The 22,227-nt window shown below is 40.2% G+C and overlaps 1 protein-coding gene across 1 annotated transcript in view; it reads left to right on the top strand.

The window, feature by feature from the left end:
• Positions 1-22,147, top strand: part of LOC103505547 (pre-mRNA-processing-splicing factor 8-like) — a gene marked incomplete at its 3' end in the record, with an annotated part of 28,514 nt that extends 6,367 nt beyond the window's left edge. The window contains 21 exon segments of the mRNA XM_017442468.1: positions 1,150-1,288; positions 2,028-2,133; positions 2,678-2,825; positions 3,701-3,850; positions 4,319-4,365; positions 4,461-4,511; positions 4,850-4,969; positions 5,667-5,993; positions 6,544-6,580; positions 7,369-7,735; positions 8,386-8,512; positions 10,769-10,962; positions 11,467-11,491; positions 11,494-11,658; positions 12,221-12,459; positions 12,821-12,993; positions 14,801-14,938; positions 15,184-15,230; positions 16,902-17,018; positions 19,921-20,023; positions 21,960-22,147. Of these exon segments, the coding sequence (XP_017297957.1) occupies positions 1,150-1,288; positions 2,028-2,133; positions 2,678-2,825; positions 3,701-3,850; positions 4,319-4,365; positions 4,461-4,511; positions 4,850-4,969; positions 5,667-5,993; positions 6,544-6,580; positions 7,369-7,735; positions 8,386-8,512; positions 10,769-10,962; positions 11,467-11,491; positions 11,494-11,658; positions 12,221-12,459; positions 12,821-12,993; positions 14,801-14,938; positions 15,184-15,230; positions 16,902-17,018; positions 19,921-20,023; positions 21,960-22,147 (3,008 nt within the window).
• Positions 22,148-22,227: the final 80 nt, after the last annotated feature.

Below are 22,227 nucleotides of genomic sequence, written 5' to 3'. Positions count from 1 at the left end.
TTTGTATTTTTTCCTTGAATTATACAAAAATTAAAAAAAAACTAAAACAAAAAAAAAAAAAATCTGGTTAACATTAAAATATAAAAAAAATAAAAAAAAAAAAAAAAAAAAAAACAAAAAAAATCTGGTTAACATATAATTGTAATTTTATTTTTAAAATATTGTACCAGATAAAAGACCTTTTCAGTCTCATTCTTGTAGTATAAGCAGGGTATAATTTATTCTAGTCTAGTCTAATGTTAGTGGTCTACTCGGAGGAGTCTTTAAAATAAAATTCCACATTTTCAAAGAATGCTTCCTTTCCTATTTCAACAATCCCCACACAAGAAATGGTGTAGTAGTTACAACACCTTTTCTTTTTTTTATCTGGAGGTTAGTGGTTCAAGTGCAAATCAATTCTTCAAATTTATCTAGGTGTATTAATTGGGGGTCGGCCATGATGAATTGCGTAGGGGTCCTGAAGTCAGTAGTTACATGTGTACTGACAGATCAGTGGTGTGTGGTGTAAGATAACATCTGAGATGACACTCTGCACTCCTGCACTGGTTTGGATAAAGCGCTACTCTGAGCCAAAACAGATACTGCTAAGGCCATATCAGACTTTATAATTTTCTACCTATCTACTACCTTGCCTTTTCCTTGGAATTTCAACCAGCTCTTTTAATCTCACGAGATTGAGTGCATCCCGAAAGAGCATAAGTGATGTCCCAGAGCCCCAGACTATCCCCCGTTTAGATACTAATACTAATCATGCACATTGTTGCTTAACTTCTAAGTAAACCACTGTTATTGGGGACTAGATTTGGGTCCCCATTACTTTCTTTGGTGGGGTCCTCTTCTGAGTGAGTTCTAGAATTTATGTAGATTTTGGGCTCCAATGGGCCCCCTTGGTGAGACCGTTTTTTCAAGTGATTTCTAGTGTTTATCCAACTAAGAGTATTATGTTTGGAGTGCTGTCAACCTCATGAGGACATTTGAGTAGCTACTTTAATCAAGTACCAGTGACGGCATTACTAGTGTAAAATGGTGATACCAGTATATGAGAATTAATAGTAAATAAGGCACTTAGTAATGTTGTGAAGAAGCTCTCTGCTTTACCACAAAGAATTCATGATCTGATCTGATCTATTATTATTTGGTGTTTTTCAGATTCAAACCCAGCTGATGAGGATTGGAATGAGTTCAATGACATCAATAAGATCATCATTCGTCAACCAATCAGAACAGAATACAGGATAGCATTCCCCTATCTGTACAATAATCTGCCTCACTATGTACATCTGTCTTGGTAAGTATCCTCAACCTCACTCTATTCTTGGATATGATAAGTACATAGATAATTAATATAGGTAATTATATTCTCTAGCTAGGTACATAAAAAAAAAAAATCGAGAAAATTTTCCTTCCTGAAAAAACTCTTTGAAGACGTTTGACAGAGGGAACTGTAACAACGAAGGACGAAGCTCTTATCGTCTCGAAATCAAAGAGAGAAGGAGAGGACAGGATAGTAGAAAGCCAGCCGTTCCGAGAACGAACCTCAATGATCTGTCTAGGATAAAGTTCGTCCCGGGCGGGAAATGAAACAATAAGTTGTTGTCAACGAAATCCCATGGGTCATTGAACCAGTGTACATTGCACAGTGGGGGTAAGTTGAAAGTTTTTTAATTGTTTGTTTTTCTCCCAGGTTTGTTAGAGGCTGTAACAAGAGAGGGCTTTTCCCAAACCTCGAGAGAAGGAAGACAGGATAGGAGAAAGGAGAAAGCCAGCTGTTCTAAGAATTAACCTTATCTGTTTAGGATAAAATCTACCCCAGACAGAATTCGAACTTGTTGCCTAGCACTTACAAGGCAGATGTGCTACTCTCCAAGCAATAAGTTGAAATTGAACCTGCGACCTAGCGCTTACAAGGCAGACGCTCTCCCCTCTAACCTGGCTGTGTACATGTTCTTAGGTATCAGGTATTGTACTTCCAACTACCCTACAAGGTTAGGTAACTAAGCTGGCTGTGTATATGTTTATGTTTTCAGGTATCATACTCCGAACGTGGTATTCATCAAGACTGAGGATCCTGATTTACCCGCATTCTACTTTGATCCTCTCATCAATCCAATATCACATCGACACTCAGTCAAGGTAAATATCTAAACTTGAAGTTTGTGAACCCTTCGTTTATTGAAGGTAGATTCGTATAAGCTTAACCCATCCTTTGGGGGCAGTTGCTCCTACACCTGACTTTTTGTTTATCGAGATAAGCGAGGTAATAAAGTAGAGAATTTCTCGGCTTGAATGAAGGCCAATGAAATCGAAGACAAACAATCAAAGCCGTTAATGAATTTTTAATTGGGTGATTAACTAGCCAATAACTCAATATTTGTGTGTTCGTCGTTCCGCGTTTGCCTGACCTGAGGCAGATGTAGCGAGGCATTCGAAGCGAGCAGCCTCGCACTGTCTGTACATAGCTTTGAAGAAATGTAAAAGCGGTTCCGATGAAGGATGAGAAAAAAAAAACTCTAGTAGTCCATTATTGGTTAGGTTTATATTAGACATCCCATGTTGACATTATTGCTTACCGTTATATGTTTTTTGGATACCAATCGTTGAGACGGTAAGCAATAATAAGAAGTAGTCCATTTATCTATGTTTCCGTCTGAACCATGTTATTTTTCCCGACCTCCAGACGGCAGAACCTCTACCGGACGATGATGAAGAGTTCATTCTGCCTGAAGACGTACAACCTCTTCTACAGGAAACACCTCTGTATACTGATAACACGGCCAATGGTATCTCTCTACTGTGGGCACCTAGACCCTTCAATATGAGATCAGGTAAAAATCATCATAGTTGAACATTTTTCAAGACTAGTGAAAGACGTCACAGCTGTGTCTAGCTGGGGGACGTTAAACAGGGAGTAGACCAGCTTTGTCTGGCTGGGGGGACGTTAAACAGGGAGTAGACCAGCTTAGTCTAGCTGGGGGACGTTAAACAGGGAGTAGACCAGCTTAGTCTGGCTGGGGGACTTTAAACAGGGCGTATAAGTAGCTTAGTCAGTACCGACCCAAGAGAAAATAAACCATGCTAATGAATAGAAGCGTCCTCAACTTAGCCTTGACCATAGTACCGACCCTCGCAGAAAATGATGTGAGCCTAGTATTTTTACTTTTCAAATTTTCAGTACCGACCCAAGAGAAAATAAACCATGCTAATGAATAGAAGCGTCCTCAACTTGTTGGCGGCATTTTACCGCTTTTTAGCGGTTTTCGCTTTAATTCAATAATATCTCGGGAACGGTATGAGCTAGAGACTTAAAATTTGGTATGTAGTCCACAAATGAGACAAGAATGTAACACAAATAGTACCGACCCAAGAGAAAATAAACCATGCTAATGAATAGAAGCGTCCTCAAAGGTAAGAGCTAGAGACTTGAAATTTGGCATGCAGCTGTCAAATGTGACAAGGATGCGACACGAAACTTTTGGTTAAGACCGGTGCATTGGTTGGCGGCATTTTACCGCTTTTTAGCGGTTTTCGCTTTAATTCAATAATATCTCGGGAACGGTATGAGCTAGAGACTTAAAATTTGGTATGTAGTTAATGTAGTCCACAAATGAGACAAGAATGTAACACAAAACTTTGGGTTAAGTTGAAAAACTTTGAACTTACTTCGTTCATTGGTTAAAATGTTAAATAAATTTCTCCTTTGTATTCCAGGTGTGTCGTCAAGGATACAACATGCTGAATCTTCTGATTCATCGCAAGAACCTCAACTATCTTCATTTGGATTATAACTTCAACTTGAAACCCGTCAAAACTCTCACCACCAAGGAGCGAAAGAAGTCCCGGTTTGGAAACGGTGAGAGCTTGATTATATTTTTAATGATTAATGAATACTTATTTTTTAGTCTGGCTGAGGGTTAAAATAATTTTATTTTATTATGAGTGAAAAAAAAAAAAAAAAAAAAAAAAAAAAAAAATCGAGAAAATTTTCTTTCCTGAAAAACTCTTTGAAGACGTTTGACAGAGGGAATTGTAACAACGAAGGACGAAGGTCTTATCGTCTCGAAATCAAAGAGAGAAGGAGAGGACAGGATAGTAGAAAGCCAGCCATTCCGAGACAGTACTGCAATGATCTGTCTAGGACAAAGTTCGTCCCGGGCGGGAAATGAAACAATAAGTTGAAATTGAACCTGCGACCTAGCGCTTACAAGGCAGACGATCTCCCCTCTAACCTGGCTGTGTACATGTTCTTAGGTATCAGGTAATATTCTTCCAACTACCCTACAAGGTTAGGTAACTAAGCTGGCTGTGTATGTGTTTTCAGGTATCATACTCCCGTTGAAATCTGAGCAGCAACATTGTGAACTGTATGTAAATTAACAAATTATCATGACTGACAGGTGTACCCATTCTGAAAGTTAAACTAAGCAATTTCTTGTTTAAGTAATCTTTATGTATTCCTGCAGTTCTACTTTGATCCTCTCATCAATCCAATATCACATCGACACTCAGTCAAGGTAAATATCTAAACTTGAAGTTTGTGAACCCTTCGTTTAAGGTAGATTCGTATAAGCTTAACCCATCCTTTGGGGGCAGTTGCTCCTACACCAAAGCCTCAGAGTGGGCTTTTTGTTTATGGAGATAAGCGAGGTAATAAAGTAGAGAATTTCTCGGCTTGAATGAAGGCCAATGATTTTTATTATTGGTTAGGTTTATATTAGACATCCTATGTTGACATTATTGCTTACCGTTATATATTTTTTGGATACCAATCGTTGAGACGGTAAGCAACAATGTGAAGTAGTCCATTTATCTATGTTTTCGTCTGAACCATGTTATTTTTCCCGACCTCCAGACGGCAGAGCCCCTACCGGAGGATGATGAAGAGTTCATTCTGCCTGAAGACGTACAACCTCTTCTACAGGAAACACCTCTGTATACCGATAACACGGCCAATGGTATCTCTCTACTGTGGGCACCTAGACCCTTCAATATGAGATCAGGTAAAAATCATCATTGTTGAACATTTTTCAAGACTAGTGAAAGACGTCACAGCTGTGTCTGGCTGGCACCTAGACCCTTCAATATGAGATCAGGTAAAAATCATCATAGTTGAACATTTTTCAAGACTAGTGAAAGACGTCACAGCTGTGTCTGGCTGGGGGACGTTAAACAGGGAGTAGACCAGCTTAGTCTGGCTGGGGGGACGTTAAACAGGGAGTAGACTAGCTTAGTCTGGCTGGGGGACTTTAAACAGGGCGTATAACAGCCTGAATTTCCCTTGCTAAAGAAATAGCAAAGGTTGAGGCAATCACCCTAGTTTAGGGCTGATCGAGAGGCTGGCGAAACACGTCGACACAGGAAAAGGCGAAGAAAAAGAAGAAGAGTGAAAGACGTTACAGCTCGTTCACACTGCTGTTTGCTGTTGATTAAGCAGAACAAGGCCAGGACGATATTGCAGCATCTGAGTGAAGCGTGGAGATGCTGGAAAGCCAATATACCGTGGAAAGTAAGCAGTTTTTTTCCCATTAATCCGTAGCAAATGGCATGTTTAGTCTGGCTGGGGGACTTTAAACAGGGAGTATACCAGCCTGAATTTCCCTTGCTAAAAAAATAGCAAAGGTTGAGTGCAAAGGAAAAAAAAAAACTACTGATGCTCTCTTTTTCCTCAGGGTCCGGTGGGCAAAGGCCCCGGGTGCGGGTTCTGGGCCCCCGGCTGGCGGGTGTGGCTGTTCTTCATGCGTGGCATCACCCCGCTCCTGGAACGCTGGCTGGGCAACCTCCTGTCCCGACAGTTCGAGGGTCGCCATTCGAAAGGCGTGGCCAAAACCGTGACGAAGCAACGGGTGGAGTCTCACTTTGATTTGGAGCTACGAGCTTCGGTGATGCATGATATAGTGGACATGATGCCGGAAGGGATTAAGCAGAACAAGGCCAGGACGATATTGCAGCATCTGAGTGAAGCGTGGAGATGCTGGAAAGCCAATATACCGTGGAAAGTAAGCTGTTTTTTTCCCATTAATCCGTAGCAAATGGCATGTTTAGTCTGGCTGGGGGACTTTAAACAGGGAGTATACCAGCTTACCAGCCTGAATTTCCCTTGCTAAAAAAATAGCAAAGGTTGAGTGCAAAGAAATTTCCCTTGCTAAAGAAATAGCAAAGGTTGAGTGCGAAGGGCATCCACTCGTAAAATTTGTAGCCAAAACCAAATGTCAGCCCAAGGCAATCACCCTAGTTTAGGGCTGATTGAGAGACTGGCGAAACACGTCGACACAGGAAAAGGCGAAGAAAAAGAAGAAGAGTGAAAGACGTTGCAGCTCGTTCACACTGCTGTTTGCTGTTGTTAACTTCACCATACACAAAAAGGCCATTCTGAGGCCTGAGACTTAGGTGTACGGGCAACTGCCCCAAAGGGTTAACTTCACCATACACAAAAAGGTCACTCTGAGGCCTGAGACTTAGGTGTACGGGCAACTGCCCCAAAGGATGGGTTAAGCTTATACGAATCGACGAACTAACTTCATTCTCTCTGGTCTTTTTCTATTCCAGGTGGGTGTAGAATGGTTTATGTGGAGACCTAATTTTTGTAAAGAACAACCTTGCTTATGGGTCTTATTTTCTTTTCAACTTTCGACTGCCATGTCCGTTGTTTAGTGCTTACTTTCCGTGTCCGGAAAAACCAATAATGTCAATTATGTCGTTGTTTAGTGCCAACACACGTTTTAAGTCTCTTGAGCCCAAATCCAAAGATTCAGTTTTTTTTTTTCTTCAAAAAATATTAAAAATATTTTGACTTCGGCCCGTTTCAAATGCATAACTTGTTAACCGTCATTCCTAGACACCTTTGGTGTACACCAATCGATTCCTCGTGAAAAGTTACATAGGAAACGCAACTGCCCCAAAGGGTTAACTTCACCATACACAAAAAGGCCACTCTGAGGCCTGAGACTTAGGTGTACGGGCAACTGCCCCAAAGGATGGGTTAAGCTTATACGAATCTACGAACTAACTTCATTCTCTCTGGTCTTTTTCTATTCCAGGTCGGCGTAGAATGGTTTATGTGGAGACCTAATTTTTGTAAAGAACAACCTTGCTTATGGGTCTTATTTTCTTTTGTTGTTGTTGTAGCGGAATCTAGCGGCTTTAGCTTTCGCCGAATGGTGTTGGCAGATTAAAGAAAAGACATCTTTTTGTATCTGCCATACACCGGGGTGATGGTCTCTAGCCATGTTTAATTGGCTCGTCCTGAACCGCAGTCAACCATCGTGAGGACTTGTACTTATTCTTTAAAAGCAGGGAGAACCCTTTGAAACTGCCTCTCTGTTTTGTCCCCTACTCTCTGTTTAACGTCCCCCTTATTTTCTTTTCCCCCAGGTCGATGTAGACGTGCTATCGACGTACCCCTGGTGAAATCCTGGTACCGGGAACACTGTCCGCCCGGACAACCGGTCAAAGTCCGCGTCTCCTATCAGAAACTTCTCAAGTACTATGTTCTCAATGCGCTCAAACATCGGCCCCCCAAACCACAGAAGAAACGCTACCTGTTCCGCTCGTTCAAGAGCACCAAATTCTTCCAGTCTACCACGCTCGACTGGGTTGAGGCTGGACTACAGGTGGGTGTCTTAGTAGGTGTCCACAACGGAGAACCGATCTTGGACCCTACCCTAGTCCCGACCCAAGAGAAAATAAACCATGCTTTGTTCCGCTCGTTCAAGAGCACCAAATTCTTCCAGTCTACCACGCTCGACTGGGTTGAGGCTGGACTACAGGTGGGTGTCTTAGTAGGCGTCCACAACGGAGAACCGATCTTGGACCCTACCCTAGTACCGACCCAAGAGAAAATAAACCGTGCTAATGAATAGAAGCGTCAACAAGAATGATCGTTCTTAGATCAGTCTCAAGTCAAAATTGACCAATCAAATGCCTTGAGACTATGCTTAGCACGAACTTAAGAGTCTGCATTTTGTTCATAAATATGGGTGTTAGTAGGCGTCCACAACGGAGAACGATCTTGGACCCTACCCTAGTCCCGACCCAAGAGAAAATAAACCGTGCTAATGAATAGAAGCGTTCTCAACTTAGCCTTGACCATAGTACCGATCCTCGCAGAAAATGATGTGAGCCTAGCCATTTTTTTAAACAAAGTTAAAAAAAAAAAAAAAAAAAAAAAAAAAAACAATACTTAGGTAATATAGTTCTTCCACCCTAAGTCTCCTACAACTTTTTTAACCTGTCGGTTTTTTTTTCCATTCAAGTAGGTATTTGACTTCTTGTTTTATAAACGTTACTCTTGAGTTTTTTTTTTTTAAATACAGCTAAGGCATGTCGTTTTATGAATTTGAAATGGTTTCTTTTCTAAAATATTCAATTCTCTTCTATTTTCTATTGCAGTGTGAAGAGTAGACTGAATCAAAGTCAGAGAGAAGAGCTGGGTCTGATAGAACAAGCCTATGATAATCCTCACGAAGCCCTGTCCCGTATCAAGAGACATTTGCTCACACAGCGAGCTTTCAAAGAGGTGAGTTTAACTTGAGGAGATCGTGGGTTCAAAACCCTGTCAGGGAAAGGTTTGATATTTGGATTTTTTTTTTTTTAGTGTTGTTAGAGGGAACCTCTGTAACTGTTGAGGTCACGATAAGCCGATACCGAATAATAGAATAGAAAATAAAAAATCCCTTTACCTCTGCACTCTCACGAAAAGAGAAGGAAGACAGGATGGAGAAAGTCGAGAACGAACCTTACCTGTATTCTGTATAGGTTAAAGTCCGCCCCGCGCGGGAATCCAACTCGATACCTAGCGCCTACAAAGCACCCTTATTTAAACTAACCAGGCTGACTATCACACTTAGTTTTAAAATGTTTAGTGTTGTTAGAGGGAACCTCTGTAACTGTTGAGGTCACGATAAGCCGATACCGAATAATAGAATAGAAAATAAAAAATCCCTTTTCCTCTGCACTCTCACGAAAAGAGAAGGAAGACAGGATGGAGAAAGCCGAGAACGAACCTTACCTGTATTCTGTATAGTTTAAAGTCCGCCCCGCGCGGGAATCCAACTCGATACCTAGCGCCTACAAAGCACCCTCTATCTAAACTAACCAGGCTGACTATTTAGTTTTAAAATCTAATCCAGTGGCGTGTGTTTGGTTTCCCAGGTGGGCATCGAGTTCATGGACCTCTACTCGCACGATTTTTTTCCCCCGAACGACACAAAATGTCCTTGTAGACAATGTAATACAAATAGTGTTCCCACTTACACACGACACGATTTTTTTCCCCCGAACGACACAAAATGTCCTTGTAGACAATGTAATACAAATAGTGTTCCCACTTACACACGACACGATTTTTTTCCCCCGAACGACACAAAATGTCCTTGTAGACAATGTAATTCAAATAGTGTTCCCACTTACACACGACACGATTTTTTTTTAATCTTTTCTGTGCTTCATTTTCTTGCAGCGTTTCACTTGTGTCGTGAAATCCTGCGTTTGACCAAGCTCATCATCGACTCCCACGTTCAGTATAGACTCAACAATGTGGACGCTTTCCAACTCTCCGATGGTCTCCAGTATATATTCGCAATTTTTTTTTAATCTTTTCTGTGCTTCATTTTCTTGCAGCGTTTCACTTGTGTCGTGAAATCCTGCGTTTGACCAAGCTCATCATCGACTCCCACGTACAATATAGACTCAACAATGTGGACGCTTTCCAACTCTCCGATGGTCTCCAGTACTACTATGGCCTCTTACAATAAACCTATTTAGTTGAAATAATAGTCAAAAGATTATATCTTTAGCATATTTTGAGGATTTTTTTTTTTTCGCTTTTAGCATATTTTGTACTTCTTTGGATTGTTTATTTTAGCATATTTCGGCACTTTTCCTAGCATAAGCTTTAGCATATTTGGGTGATTATTATCCGGGCTCTAGTAATAACTAATCACTACAAGGTAAATTTATTGAATGAATTTCATATTTTTCATATCCCCGTGAAAAACGCCATTTCCATTAGTTTTCTTTGTGAGGCATTTAACAGCACTGTATATGCCAAGGTTTTTAGTGACGGAGATTTCATTCGGCGACAAGCTACCCACATCCTCCTATCAACCTCACTCAGATTGAATGGGACAAGGAAAAGTCAGAAGTATGCTATTGAAAACATTAAAAAATGGGGAAGTATTGTGTCTCTTTAGCCCATTTGACGATGAACAACAAGTACAAGCTGATGCGGCAAATCCGGATGTGCAAGGATTTGAAACACTTGATCTACTATCGATTCAACACGGTAAGTTTATCCTAGAGTTAGGACCTTTACCTCACAGTCTAAGTAAGTTACGATGAACCTACTTCGAGATGATCAACACATTAAACATCATTTCTCTCTGCCAGAAATCGTTTATCTTTCAGTACTATGGCCGATGAGTGTTTCACAGCCGTTTTTATTTTGTAGCAATGAAACAACTGCTACATTAGACTCGAAACACGTTGAAATATTTGCAATCTTAAACAATCAGGTACTCATCAGATGGGCGAGAAGAGATCAAGAGACACAATAGTTCCCATTTCGGTGCTGGGTCAACACGAGAACACCAGAAAGTAACCCGTTGAAGTATTTGCAATCGAAAAACGAGTACAAATTTTATTCGATGTTGGGCATCAAACCATTACCACTGGGCTAATCGTGCCCCTAATTGTTGACCCACCGATACAAATACAATTTTATACTCCTCCCCTTTTTAAAATGTAATCCAGTGGCGTGTGTTTGGTTTCCCAGGTGGGCATCGAGTTCATGGACCTCTACTCTCATCTAGTGCCGGTGTACGATGTGGAACCCCTGGAGAAAATAACAGACGCGTATCTCGACCAGTATCTGTGGTACGAGGCGGATAAGAGACGTCTGTTCCCGCCCTGGGTGAAACCGTCCGACTCTGAACCTCCGCCACTGCTTGTGTACAAGTGGTGCCAAGGTAAGGGCATTCTTCTCCTTTTTTTATGGCTTTTCCGATTTATCCAGTAAAATTCTTCTCAATTTTTTTTTTCAGTAATTTACCTCTTCTTTTCGTTCTAGTAATTTACTCTTTTTTTTTTTTTTTTTTTTTTTTTTTTTTTTTAAATTTAATATTCTTGTATTTAGTACATACAAATTGGACTTTCTATATTACATAATTTTTGCTGCCTTGCAAAAAAAAAAAAAAAAAAAAAAAAAAAAAAAAACATTAAAAAAATGTCAAGTTTTTTACAGAAGAGACAATTTAAAGCTCAAAATCATCTTCGATTAGTACATCTTTTTTTATAATAAACTACACTTTTTCAAGTGCCAGTTAAATGACTTGATCTCGAACCACCAACTTTCGGACTCGAAAATACCTCCACTCTAAACACTGAGCTACGAGGTTAGTTGGTCATCCTTAACATTGTTATTCGGTTGTTATGTATATTCTTAACTGTGTGCTGTTGTTTGTGTTGCTAGGTTATCAACAATCTGCAAGAAGTATGGTGGACATATCGGAGGGCGAGTGCATCGTTACTGCTATGAGTCTAGATTTGAGAAGATGTACGAAAAAGATAGATTTGACTCTCCTCAACAGACTGCTGCGTCTTATTGTGGATCATAACATTGCGGATTACATGACCGCCAAGAACAATATAGTCATCAACTACAAGGTAAATTTATTGAATGAATTTCATATTTTTCCATATCCCCGTGAAAAACGGCCAATTTCCATTGCAGTTTTCTTTGTGGGCATTAAACAGCACTGTATATGCCAAGGTTTTTAGTGACGGAGATTTCATTCGGCGACAAGCTACTCACATCCTCCTATCAACCTCACTCAGATTGAATGGGACAAGGAAAAGTCAGAAGTATGCTATTTGAAAACATTAAAAAATGGGAAGTTATTGCGCTGTCTTTAGCCCATTTTGACGATGAAACACTACTTCGAGATGATCAACACATAAACATCATTTCTCTCTGCCAGAAATCGTTTATCTTTCAGTACTATGGCCTCTTACAATAAACCTATTTTGTTAATAATAGTCAAAAGATTATATCTTTAGCATATTTTGAGAGATTTTTTTTTTTTTTTTCGCCTTTAGCATATTTTGTACTTCTTTGGATTGTTTATTTTAGCATATTTCGGCACTTTTCCTAGCACAAGCTTTAGCATATTTGGGTGATTATTATCCGGGCTCTAGTAATAACTAATTCATTATTTCTCTCCACCAGGACATGAATCACACGAACAGTTACGGAATCATCCGAGGTCTTCAGTTCGCCTCGTTCATCGTACAGTACTACGGCCTCGTTTTGGACCTCCTAGTGTTGGGACTTCAGCGAGCCTCGGAAATGGCCGGGCCTCCGCAAATGCCCAATGATTTCCTTACGTTCCAAGACACGGCTACCGAACTCGCCCATCCCATCAGACTCTATTGTCGCTATGTGGACAAGGTGCATCTGTTCTTGAGGTAAAACTTACACTTTGATTAGACAAATGGGCAAAAAAAGCAGTGGCGGGTGGTGCAAGGTGAAAGTTAATTGAAAAAAGTTGCGATAAACCTTGAACATTTTATTAAAGTCAAGTGAAATTAAATCCCTTTAAAAAGGTTTGTTAATAGGTAAATGTTGAACCTTGATGAAAAAATATTGAGTTATTTCATCTTCAAATAATAGTGGTAGAGCGTCAACAACAGAGGTAAAATATTAAACTCAAATAAAAATATTGAGCTAAAACATAAAGCTAACTTGAACCAAGAATAAAAAATTTGATGGAAAAAGTTGATGTCAAATCTGCTCTCTTCTCTTAGCATGTTCAATTTGTGATTCTAGATTCACTGGAGAGGAGGCAAGAGATTTGATACAGCGCTACCTCACGGAACATCCTGATCCTAATAATGAAAACATAGTGGGATATAACAACAAGAAGTGTTGGCCTCGAGATGCAAGGATGAGACTTATGAAGCATGATGTCAATCTGGGACGCGCTGTCTTCTTCGGGCTTATTCTTCTTCTCCTGCTGCTGGTATTCGAAACACAGTTCTTCCGGTTACGGAACCAATATGTGGGCCAAGTACACTGACCGGGACCAAAAGACAATATTGTTCCATGTTTTCATTTAATTTGAAATGCCAGTCACACTTATGACCGGGACTACAATCAATCAATAAATCCGACTGGTTGATCTCGAATTTTTTAGCCAATAAGATTACTTAAACCAAGACCATAAGAAATGAAAAAAAAAAAACATTAATTATGTTTAAACCTTTAGATTCATATTGTGGTCCCGCAATCAGTGTTGTTGGCTGAGGTATTGGACTTGTAACCCAGAGAACTGCATTTCGAATCCTGGTAACAACATACATTTTACCTCCCAATTTCAACAAATCTTGATTTGCCTTTCAAATACCGTCGTTTTTTTTTTTTTTGTTCTAATGTTTCGTCTCCCTCTTTGGCGGCCTTCAGGTTCTCAAGCAGAATCCGTTCTGGTGGACCCACCAGCGACATGACGGCAAGCTGTGGAATTTGAACAACTACCGGACCGACATGATTCAGGCTCTGGGCGGAGTGGAAGGTATTCTGGAACACACGCTGTTCAAGGGAACCTACTTCCCTACCTGGGAAGGTCTCTTCTGGTAAGTGTCTGAGACTAGATTGCCTAGCTAGGGTAAGTTTAATAGAGAGTAGACTAGCTTCTAGCTGTGCGATTATAAATAGGGAGAAGAACAGCTAACCCCAATTTAAGTTGTATTCAATTAAGTAGTTCATTACTTTAAAAGGGGTGGAGAGAATGCGAGGTCTCTTGCTTGTTAGCTGAAGGAAGTGGGGTTCACGTTTTTAACACTTCCCTGTGAAAGTTCTTTGGTCTCAGGGATGTGTTTCTTACCCTTATTCTACGACACACACTATAAATTTATTGTCATCAATAAAGTCAATTAATTTCTATTTCAATTCCGAATCACACAGGTGCCCGGTCTCCCTACGCCGATAGAGAACATGATCCTGCGTTACGTGAAGATGAAAGCTGACTGGTGGACAAACACGGCTCACTACAATCGGGAACGAATCAGGAGGGGAGCCACTGTGGACAAAACGGTGTGCAAGAAGAACCTGGGCCGCCTTACTCGACTCTATCTGAAGGCGGAACAAGAGAGACAGCACAACTACCTCAAGGTAAGAAGCTCTGGCAGGCTAAGAAGCCTTGGCTTGCTTTCCGAAGGTTTTGGGTTCAATTCCCGGCGGGATCAGGGTTTAGAATAGGATTTAATCCAGAATCAGGAGGGGAGCCACTGTGGATAAGACGGTGTGCAAGAAGAACCTGGGCCGCCTTACTCGACTCTACCTGACGGCCGAACAAGAGAGACAGCACATCTATCTCAAGGTAAGCGCATTCAGGAGGTTCGTGGTTCGATTCCCGACGGAATTCGGGTTTAGAATAGGAATTTTAATTGTGTTCAGCATAAATGCTTGTCAGAATAATTATAACCTTGAATTATTTTCTCCTTTCAGGACGGGCCCTATATTTCCCCGGAAGAGGCGGTGGCTATCTACACGACCACGGTACATTGGCTTGAGTCCCGGCGATTTGCCCCCATCCCGTTCCCGCCCCTGACGTAGTATACGTTTGTCATTTCAACCTACCTAGTCAAGATGGACCTTCACAAAGTTACAGAATCTTCAATCTATCATTTGGTATATTTACCTTAGGTAAGATGAAGGTATTCTATCAGAAAATCTGATGTTTACGTAATAAAACCACGTTTGTATTTATTACTATTTTTAATTTTAGAAAACTTTTACTTGCCCATTCACAGAATCGTCTCCCCCGGTCCACCACGACGATACAATGGGAGGGCAGTTTCGTCTCGGTGTACTCAAAGGACAACCCCAACCTCCTGTTCAACATGAGCGGGTTCGAGTGTCGGGTACTACCCAAGTGTCGTACAACACATGATGTGATTTCCTACGGGGTGAACCCTGTATAAGGTTTGTTCCCCTTCTCTCTCCGATTACTGGACGATAAGACCTTAGCACTTACTGTTCCCTCTATCAAACCCCTCCAGAAAAGAAAAACTTTAAAGCTCTTTGCCAGTACATACATATGTTTGAGTCAAACCTTTTATCTATTTTTGAGCCACTTACGGAGTCGATTGACTTGAAACTTGGTATATTTACTAGGTAGGTTGAAATGACACATGATGAGTTCTCACATCGTGACGGTGTGTGGAACTTGCAGAACGAGGTACGTAAAGGGTTAATCTCTTTGTATTAAATACGTTAGGTTAAGGTAGGGGGCCACAAAGTGAGTTTAAACTCCGTTTAAGTTAAACTATTGGATTATAAGCAATCTGATTGGCTGAATTTTTTGGAATTTTTTGAAATCAACCAATCAGATTTGCTTAATCCGAGGTGAATTCAAATACGCCCCGGCTTTCAGAGCACTGACTCTCAACCCGGAGATGCTAGGTTTGAATCCCGGTCAGGACGAAAACTTGTACAATCGAATTTTCTGCTCCTCGTAAATTTCGAAAATTTTCTTCTCAAAATAATAATAAATTATCAATTTGAACTGATTTTTGATTAAAATCGACCGTAATCGAACAAGTACTTCTTCCATCAATCAAACCGGGATGTTTGAAAACTTCCTTTCGAAAAATGAGACGATTTCCCCTCTTCAGAAGGTCATTTCTCTTTTTTAAAGGAAAATACGGAAATTAGTTCAACCACTAGATGGCGTGGTAGCGCCTGTAATAAATCATTGGAAATTCAAGATGGCGCATTCCCGACCATCGAAGGGTGAGCTTCCATTGGACCAGTGCAGTGGTCAGTTTTTCGAAAGGAAATCCACCATTTCTCGTTTTTTTTCTTCTTCAGTTTTTTCTTCGGACTTAATTAAAAGATTTCTCTCACATGGAGTTTTTTCTCTTTAATGCGTGAATTTGAAAGTCACAACATTACCAGACTTTTCTATAATTTTCTCTTAGATTCGTTTAGTCTTTTATTTTTAAACCAAGTTTTCTCCCTAACACATGATGAGTTCTCACATCGTGACGGTGTGTGGAACTTGCAGAACGAGGTACGTAAAGGGTTAATCTCTTTGTATTAAATACGTTTGGTTAAGGTAGGGGGACACAAAGTGAGTTTAAACTCCGTTTAAGTTAAACTATTGGATTATAAGCAATCTGATTGGCTGAATTTTTTTTGAATTTTTTGAAATGAACCAATCAGATTTGCTTAATCCGAGGTGAATTCAAATACGCCCCGGCTTTCAGAGCACTGACTCTCAACCCGGCGGTGCTAGATTTGAATCCCGGTCAGGACGAAAACTTGTACAATCGAATTTTCTGCTCCTCGTAAATTTCGAAAATATCCTTCTCAAAATAATAATAAATTATCAATTTGAACTGATTTTTGATTAAAATTGACCGTAATCGAACAAGTTCTTCCATCAATCAAACCGGGATGTTTGAAAACTCCAGTCCGACTGTTTTTATTTTCCTTTCGAAAAATGAGACGATTCCCCCTCTTCAGAAGCTCATTTCTCTTCTTTTAAAGGAAAATACGGAAATTAGTTCAACCACTAAATGGCGTGGTAGCGTCTGTAATAAATCATTGGAAATTCAAGATATCGCATTCCCGACCATCGAAGGTTCAGTTTCCATTGGACCAGTGCAGTGGTCAGTTTTTCGAAAGGGAATCCACCATTTCTCGACAATTTTTTTTTCGGACTTAATTAAAAGATTTCTCTCACATGGAGTTTTTTCTCTTTAATGCGTGAATTTGAAAGTCACACACTACCTTACCACACTACCTGAAAGCCATACAACATTACCAGACTTTTCTATAATTTTCTCTTAGATTCGTTTAGTCTTTTATTTTTAAACCAAGTTTTCTCCCTCATTGTATATTTCAGGTAACCAAAGAGAGAACGGCTCAGTGTTTCTTGCGAGTGGATGATGAAAGCTTGCAGAGGTTCCACAATCGTGTCCGGCAAATTCTCATGGCCAGTGGTTCTACCACGTTCACCAAGGTAAGAACCTAAGAACTACCTTTCTTCTATCTTTCCTTCCTCAGATTTTGTCCTTTTTTTACTTTCTATCCCGTTCCCGCCCCTGACGTACAAACACGATACCAAGCTTCTTATTCTGGCCCTGGAGCGATTGAAAGAAGCTTACAGGTAAAAATGAAACGACATTGTTGAGCAAATTCTATTGGCCCATCAACAGTGACAAAAAATTTGGACCGATTGCAATACTTTCATTACTAGTATAGCTCCGCTATACTGTAGTAATAGAAAGTAAAAATTAGGGTGTTGGAAGCCCACTGTGTTCCGGAACTCTAGTATAGCAGGAAGCTTGACAATTTATTATAGCATTAACATCCTAAATCAGGATTTAAAAAAAAAAACAAAAAAAACAAAAACAAAAACAATACTTAGATAATGGAGTTCTTCCACCCCAAGTCTCCTACAACTTTTTTACCCTGTCGGTTTTTTTTCCATTCAAGTAGGTATTTGACTTCTAATTCTTGTTTTATAAACGTTACTCTTGAGTTTTTTTTTATATTATTTAAAATACAGCTAAGGCATGTCGTTTTATGAATTTGAAATGGTTTCTTTTCTTTTTAATGGTCTCCTTTTGAACTGTTTCAATTTCCAGAGCATCTAACTCTTGATCAAATACCTGCGGAACAACAGAATTTTCTAATTTGTAACTTGAAGAATAGATTGTCTGGCTGGGGGACGTTAAACAGGGAGTAGAACAGCCTAGTTTAGCTGATTAGCTGTGGGACTTTAAACAGGGAGTATACCAGCCTGAAATTTCCCATGCTAAAGAAATAGCAAAGGTTGAGTGCGAAAAGCATCCACTCGTAAATTTTGTGGCCAAAACCAAATGTCAGCACAAAAGCAATCACCCAAGGGCTGATTGAGGGCTGACGAAAAACGCCGACCCCGTCTGTACAGGGGAAAAGGCGAAGAAGAAGACTTTGTAGTTTAGGAAAGATTGTTTTTTCAAAAGGTTCTATCTACACTGTCAAGATGAGACGGTAAAGTCAGTTTACTCTCACAGAGTAATGGGCAGTGAAAATCTCTCAGTGTCCGTTTTGGCTCAGAGTAGCGCTTTATCCAGACCAGTGCAGGAGTGCAGCGTGTCATCTCAGATGTTATCTTACACCCTACACCACTGACTTCAGGACCCCTACGCAATTCATCATGGCCGACACTGGATAGTCGATATACCTAACTTGATAAATGGAATTTTTAATTGTATTTGTGCCAAGCATTTACGCTTTCCCCGCTTATTATTACACTCATTATTCGTCGTTCCCCGCCCATTTGAATTTTTCTTTTTTTTTCTACTATTTTCCCAAAAAGAGTTCTTCGACCCAACCACAGGACCTATTCTTACCTGACACAAATCCATGACGATTGACTCGTGCACTTTCTGCCACAAGTGAGCTCGGAATATTTGAATGAGGGAGATTTTCAGGTATTTGTGCCAAGCATTTATGCTTTCCCCGCTTATTATTACACTCATTATTCGTCGTTCCCCGCCCATTTGAATTTTTCTACGCAGCCGTAAAAAAACTCACCTGTGCAAGTTATACGCCAAGTCAATAGCGATGAGTACTCCAGTAGGGGACGGATAGATGGACATGTTATCCGTAGTGTAGTCCAGGAACTTGGCGCGCGCATACCGCTCTATGTCGTGTGAATCGTAGTCACCCCATCTCAATTGCACGTCTAGCCAGTATTTCTGTGTGGTGGTAGAGTCCATTGTATCTCTGGAAATAAACATCAAGGGAGAGAAATTAATGGAGTGCTTTTAGATAAAGTAAAAAATAGGACTGCTTAAGTGACAAAGTAGCAAAATTGGCCACAAATATTAATCAACAGGGCAAGCCTAGATTTAGTTGGTCCACAAGGTGGCGCATCTATCCTAAACAGACAAGTTTTGTTCTCAGAACGGCTGGCTTTCCCCTATCCTGTCTTCCTTCTCTCTTCGATTTCGGAAGGCCAAGATCTATTTTCTTTTCAATAGGGGAAAAATGTTCGCTTTTTTTGTTTTACAAGATTAATTTATTAATCACGGGAGCTGTTCTCTCACATGGAGTTTTTTCTCTTTAATGCGTGAATTTGAAAGTCACAACATTACCAGACTTTTCTATAATTTTCTCTTAGATTCGTTTAGTCTTTTATTTTTAAACCAAGTTTTCTCCCTAATTGTATATTTCAGGTAACCAAAGAGAGAACGGCTCAGTGTTTCTTGCGAGTGGATGATGAAAGCTTGCAGAGGTTCCACAATCGTGTCCGGCAAATTCTCATGGCCAGTGGTTCTACCACGTTCACCAAGGTAAGAACTACTTTTCTTCTATCTTTCCTTCCTCAGATTTTGTCCTTTTTTTTTACTTTCTACTACTACAGTTATTTCACGACGAGTTTTACCACCTTTTTATATCGTGTAGTGTGCCCCTCACTGCTCCGCTGCAGGATGTTACTTTCTACTACTACAGTTATTTCACGACGAGTTTTACCACCTTTTTATATCGTGTAGTGTGCCCCTCACTGCTCCGCTGCAGGATATTGAGCAGACCATCGAGCAGCCTTGTGAAACCAAAAATAATTGCCCTTTAGGGATTGGCATACGGAAGGACATGCGACCCTAAAAAGAGGGGGAAGTTTTGCTTGAAAGTGGTACGATAAAGCAGAGTGACGCCGACCCCAATTAATTTTTCCAAGAGGTTTGATAGATGGAACTGTAACTACTAAGATCTTATCGTCCCGAAAGCGAAGGGAGAAAGAAAACAGGATAGGAGAAAGCTCACGTTCCGAGAACGAACATTATCCGGTCAGGAAAAAATCCGCTGCGGGCGGGATTGAAATTGGCTTTTTCTTACTGTCACATTAACCCATTCATGTTCCCTCGTCCCAGATCGTGAACAAATGGAACACTGCGCTCATCGGTCTCATGACGTACTTCCGTGAGTCCGTAGTTAACACCCAGGAGTTGTTTTTCTACTATTTTCCCAAAAAGAGTTCTTCGACCCAACCACAGGACCTATTCTTACCTGACACAAATCCATGACGATTGACTCGTGAACTTTCTGCCACAAGTGAGCTCGGAATATTTGAATGAGGGAGATTTTCAGCGTGGGAATTTTTCCGTGCATGAAAATTCCCGTCAGATCCAGTTGTACCTGAAATACACAGACAGAGGAATAATAAGTTTTTTTTTTTTTCCATGAGAGAAAATAAGTTATATTTTATGTGAAAAAACAACTTTGTCATGTTTTATAAAAAAAAAATACCTTTCGAGAGTTATCGTGGATTAAAGAAAAGGACAAACTTCATACAAAATAGTCTAGTTGAAATTTGAACCTCACTTCGTCCAGCAAAAAAAAAGAAAAACAGGTCCATTCAACCTTGCTGTGGCTGCTGTCTATTGGTATTGGTATGAGTAGGGCTATCAGAAATTTCAGCACTAAGTCACTGCGATCTGATTACGTCTTTTATACCATTCGCTACTGCTTGATTTTAAATTAAATTAATTCTATTCGATCATACCTGCCTCGGTGGTGTAGTGGTCAAGGCGTTCGCCTCGTAAACAGGAGGGCGTGGGTTCAATCCTAACCGAGGTATGGAGGTATTGGTATGAGTAGGGCTATCAGAAATTTCAGCACTAAGTCACTGCGATCTGATTACGTCTTTTATACCATTCGCTACTGCTTGATATTAAATTAAATTAATTCTATTCGATCATACCTGCCTCGGTGGTGTAGTGGTCAAGGCGTTCGCCTCGTAAACAGGAGAGCGTGGGTTCAATCCTAACCGAGGTATGGAGTTTTATTCTCAATATAATTTGAGAATTTGATCACAATAATAGTGGTAGCCTACTGCTGGAGTAAAGGGACTTTTCAGTCCTATGCGAGCAGTATAAATAAGCATTATTTACCTGGAAGCCGACATAGACATTGGCTCGATTGATAGTGGGTGACCACCAAAGTGTAAATCGTCGGTTGGGGATTTGGTTCAAACCAGAGCGCTGAGCGTTGGTCAACTTCTTGTATTTCATTGACTCTTCGAATCCAGACGCTTTCTCCCTGTGGAAATAAAACAAATCAATCAAATCCTGGGGTAAAAACCTTGTCATTACCTCTCATATCCCTATACTATGTAGTATTTAGTTATGTTGTTGGTGTTGGTGGTGTTGTTGTTGTGGCTTTAGCTATAGCCGAAAAGTGATGACAAAATAGAGAAAATATCTCTTCTATCAGCCCCAGACGCTTTCTCCCTGTGGAAATAAAACAAATCAATCAAATCCTGGGGTAAAAACCTTGTCATTACCTCTCATATCCCTATACTATATAGTATTTAGTTATGTTGTTGGTGTTGGTGGTGGTGTTGTTGGGGCTTTAGCTATAGCCGAAAAGTGATGACAAAATAGAGAAAATATCTCTTCTATCAGCTATACACCAGGATGATGGTCTCTAGCTATATTTAATTGGCTCGTCCTGAACCGCAGTCAACCATTGTGAGGACTTGTGCTTGTTCTTTTCAAGCAGAGAGAACCCTTTGAAACCCAAGTAAGTTCTGAACAGACCTGCCTCGGTGGCGTAGTGGTTAGGGCGTTCGTCTGGTAAACGGAAGGGCGCGTGTTCAATCTCAGCCAAAGCAAGAAAAGAAAATAATATGAAAAAGTTAGCAACTTTCAAGGTAGGTATACTCGTACACAACACTTGGTAAAATAACTTAAAATCAATAGGGGAAAATGATAATAGCTCCCGTGATTAATAAATTAATCTTGTAAAACAAAAAAAAGGGAACTGTTATCATTTTTCCCCTATTGAAAAGAAAATAGATCTTGGCCTTCCGAAATCGAAGAGAGAAGGAAGACAGGATAGGGGAAAGTATCCTTAACATTGTATTGGTTGTCTAGTTATTCTTAACTTTGTGCTGTTGTTTGTTTGCTAGGTATCAACAATCTGCAAGAAGTATGGGACATATCGGAGGGCGAGTGCAATGTACTGCTTGAGTCTAGATTTGAGAAGATGTACGAAAAGATAGATTTGACTCTCCTCAACAGACTGCTGCGTCTTATTGTGGATCATAACATTGCGGATTACATGACCGCCAAGAACAATATAGTCATCAACTACAAGGTAAATTTATTGAATGAATTTCATATTTTTCATATCCCCGTGAAAAACGCCATTTCCATTAGTTTTCTTTGTGAGGCATT

The sequence above is a fragment of the Diaphorina citri genome, unplaced genomic scaffold (assembly GCF_000475195.1).
Source record: "Diaphorina citri unplaced genomic scaffold, Diaci psyllid genome assembly version 1.1 scaffold181, whole genome shotgun sequence".
In the NCBI taxonomy this organism is placed as follows: Eukaryota; Metazoa; Arthropoda; class Insecta; order Hemiptera; family Psyllidae; genus Diaphorina; species Diaphorina citri.
Note: the sequence above shows the minus strand (reverse complement) of the source record. Positions and strands in the feature narration are given on the sequence as shown.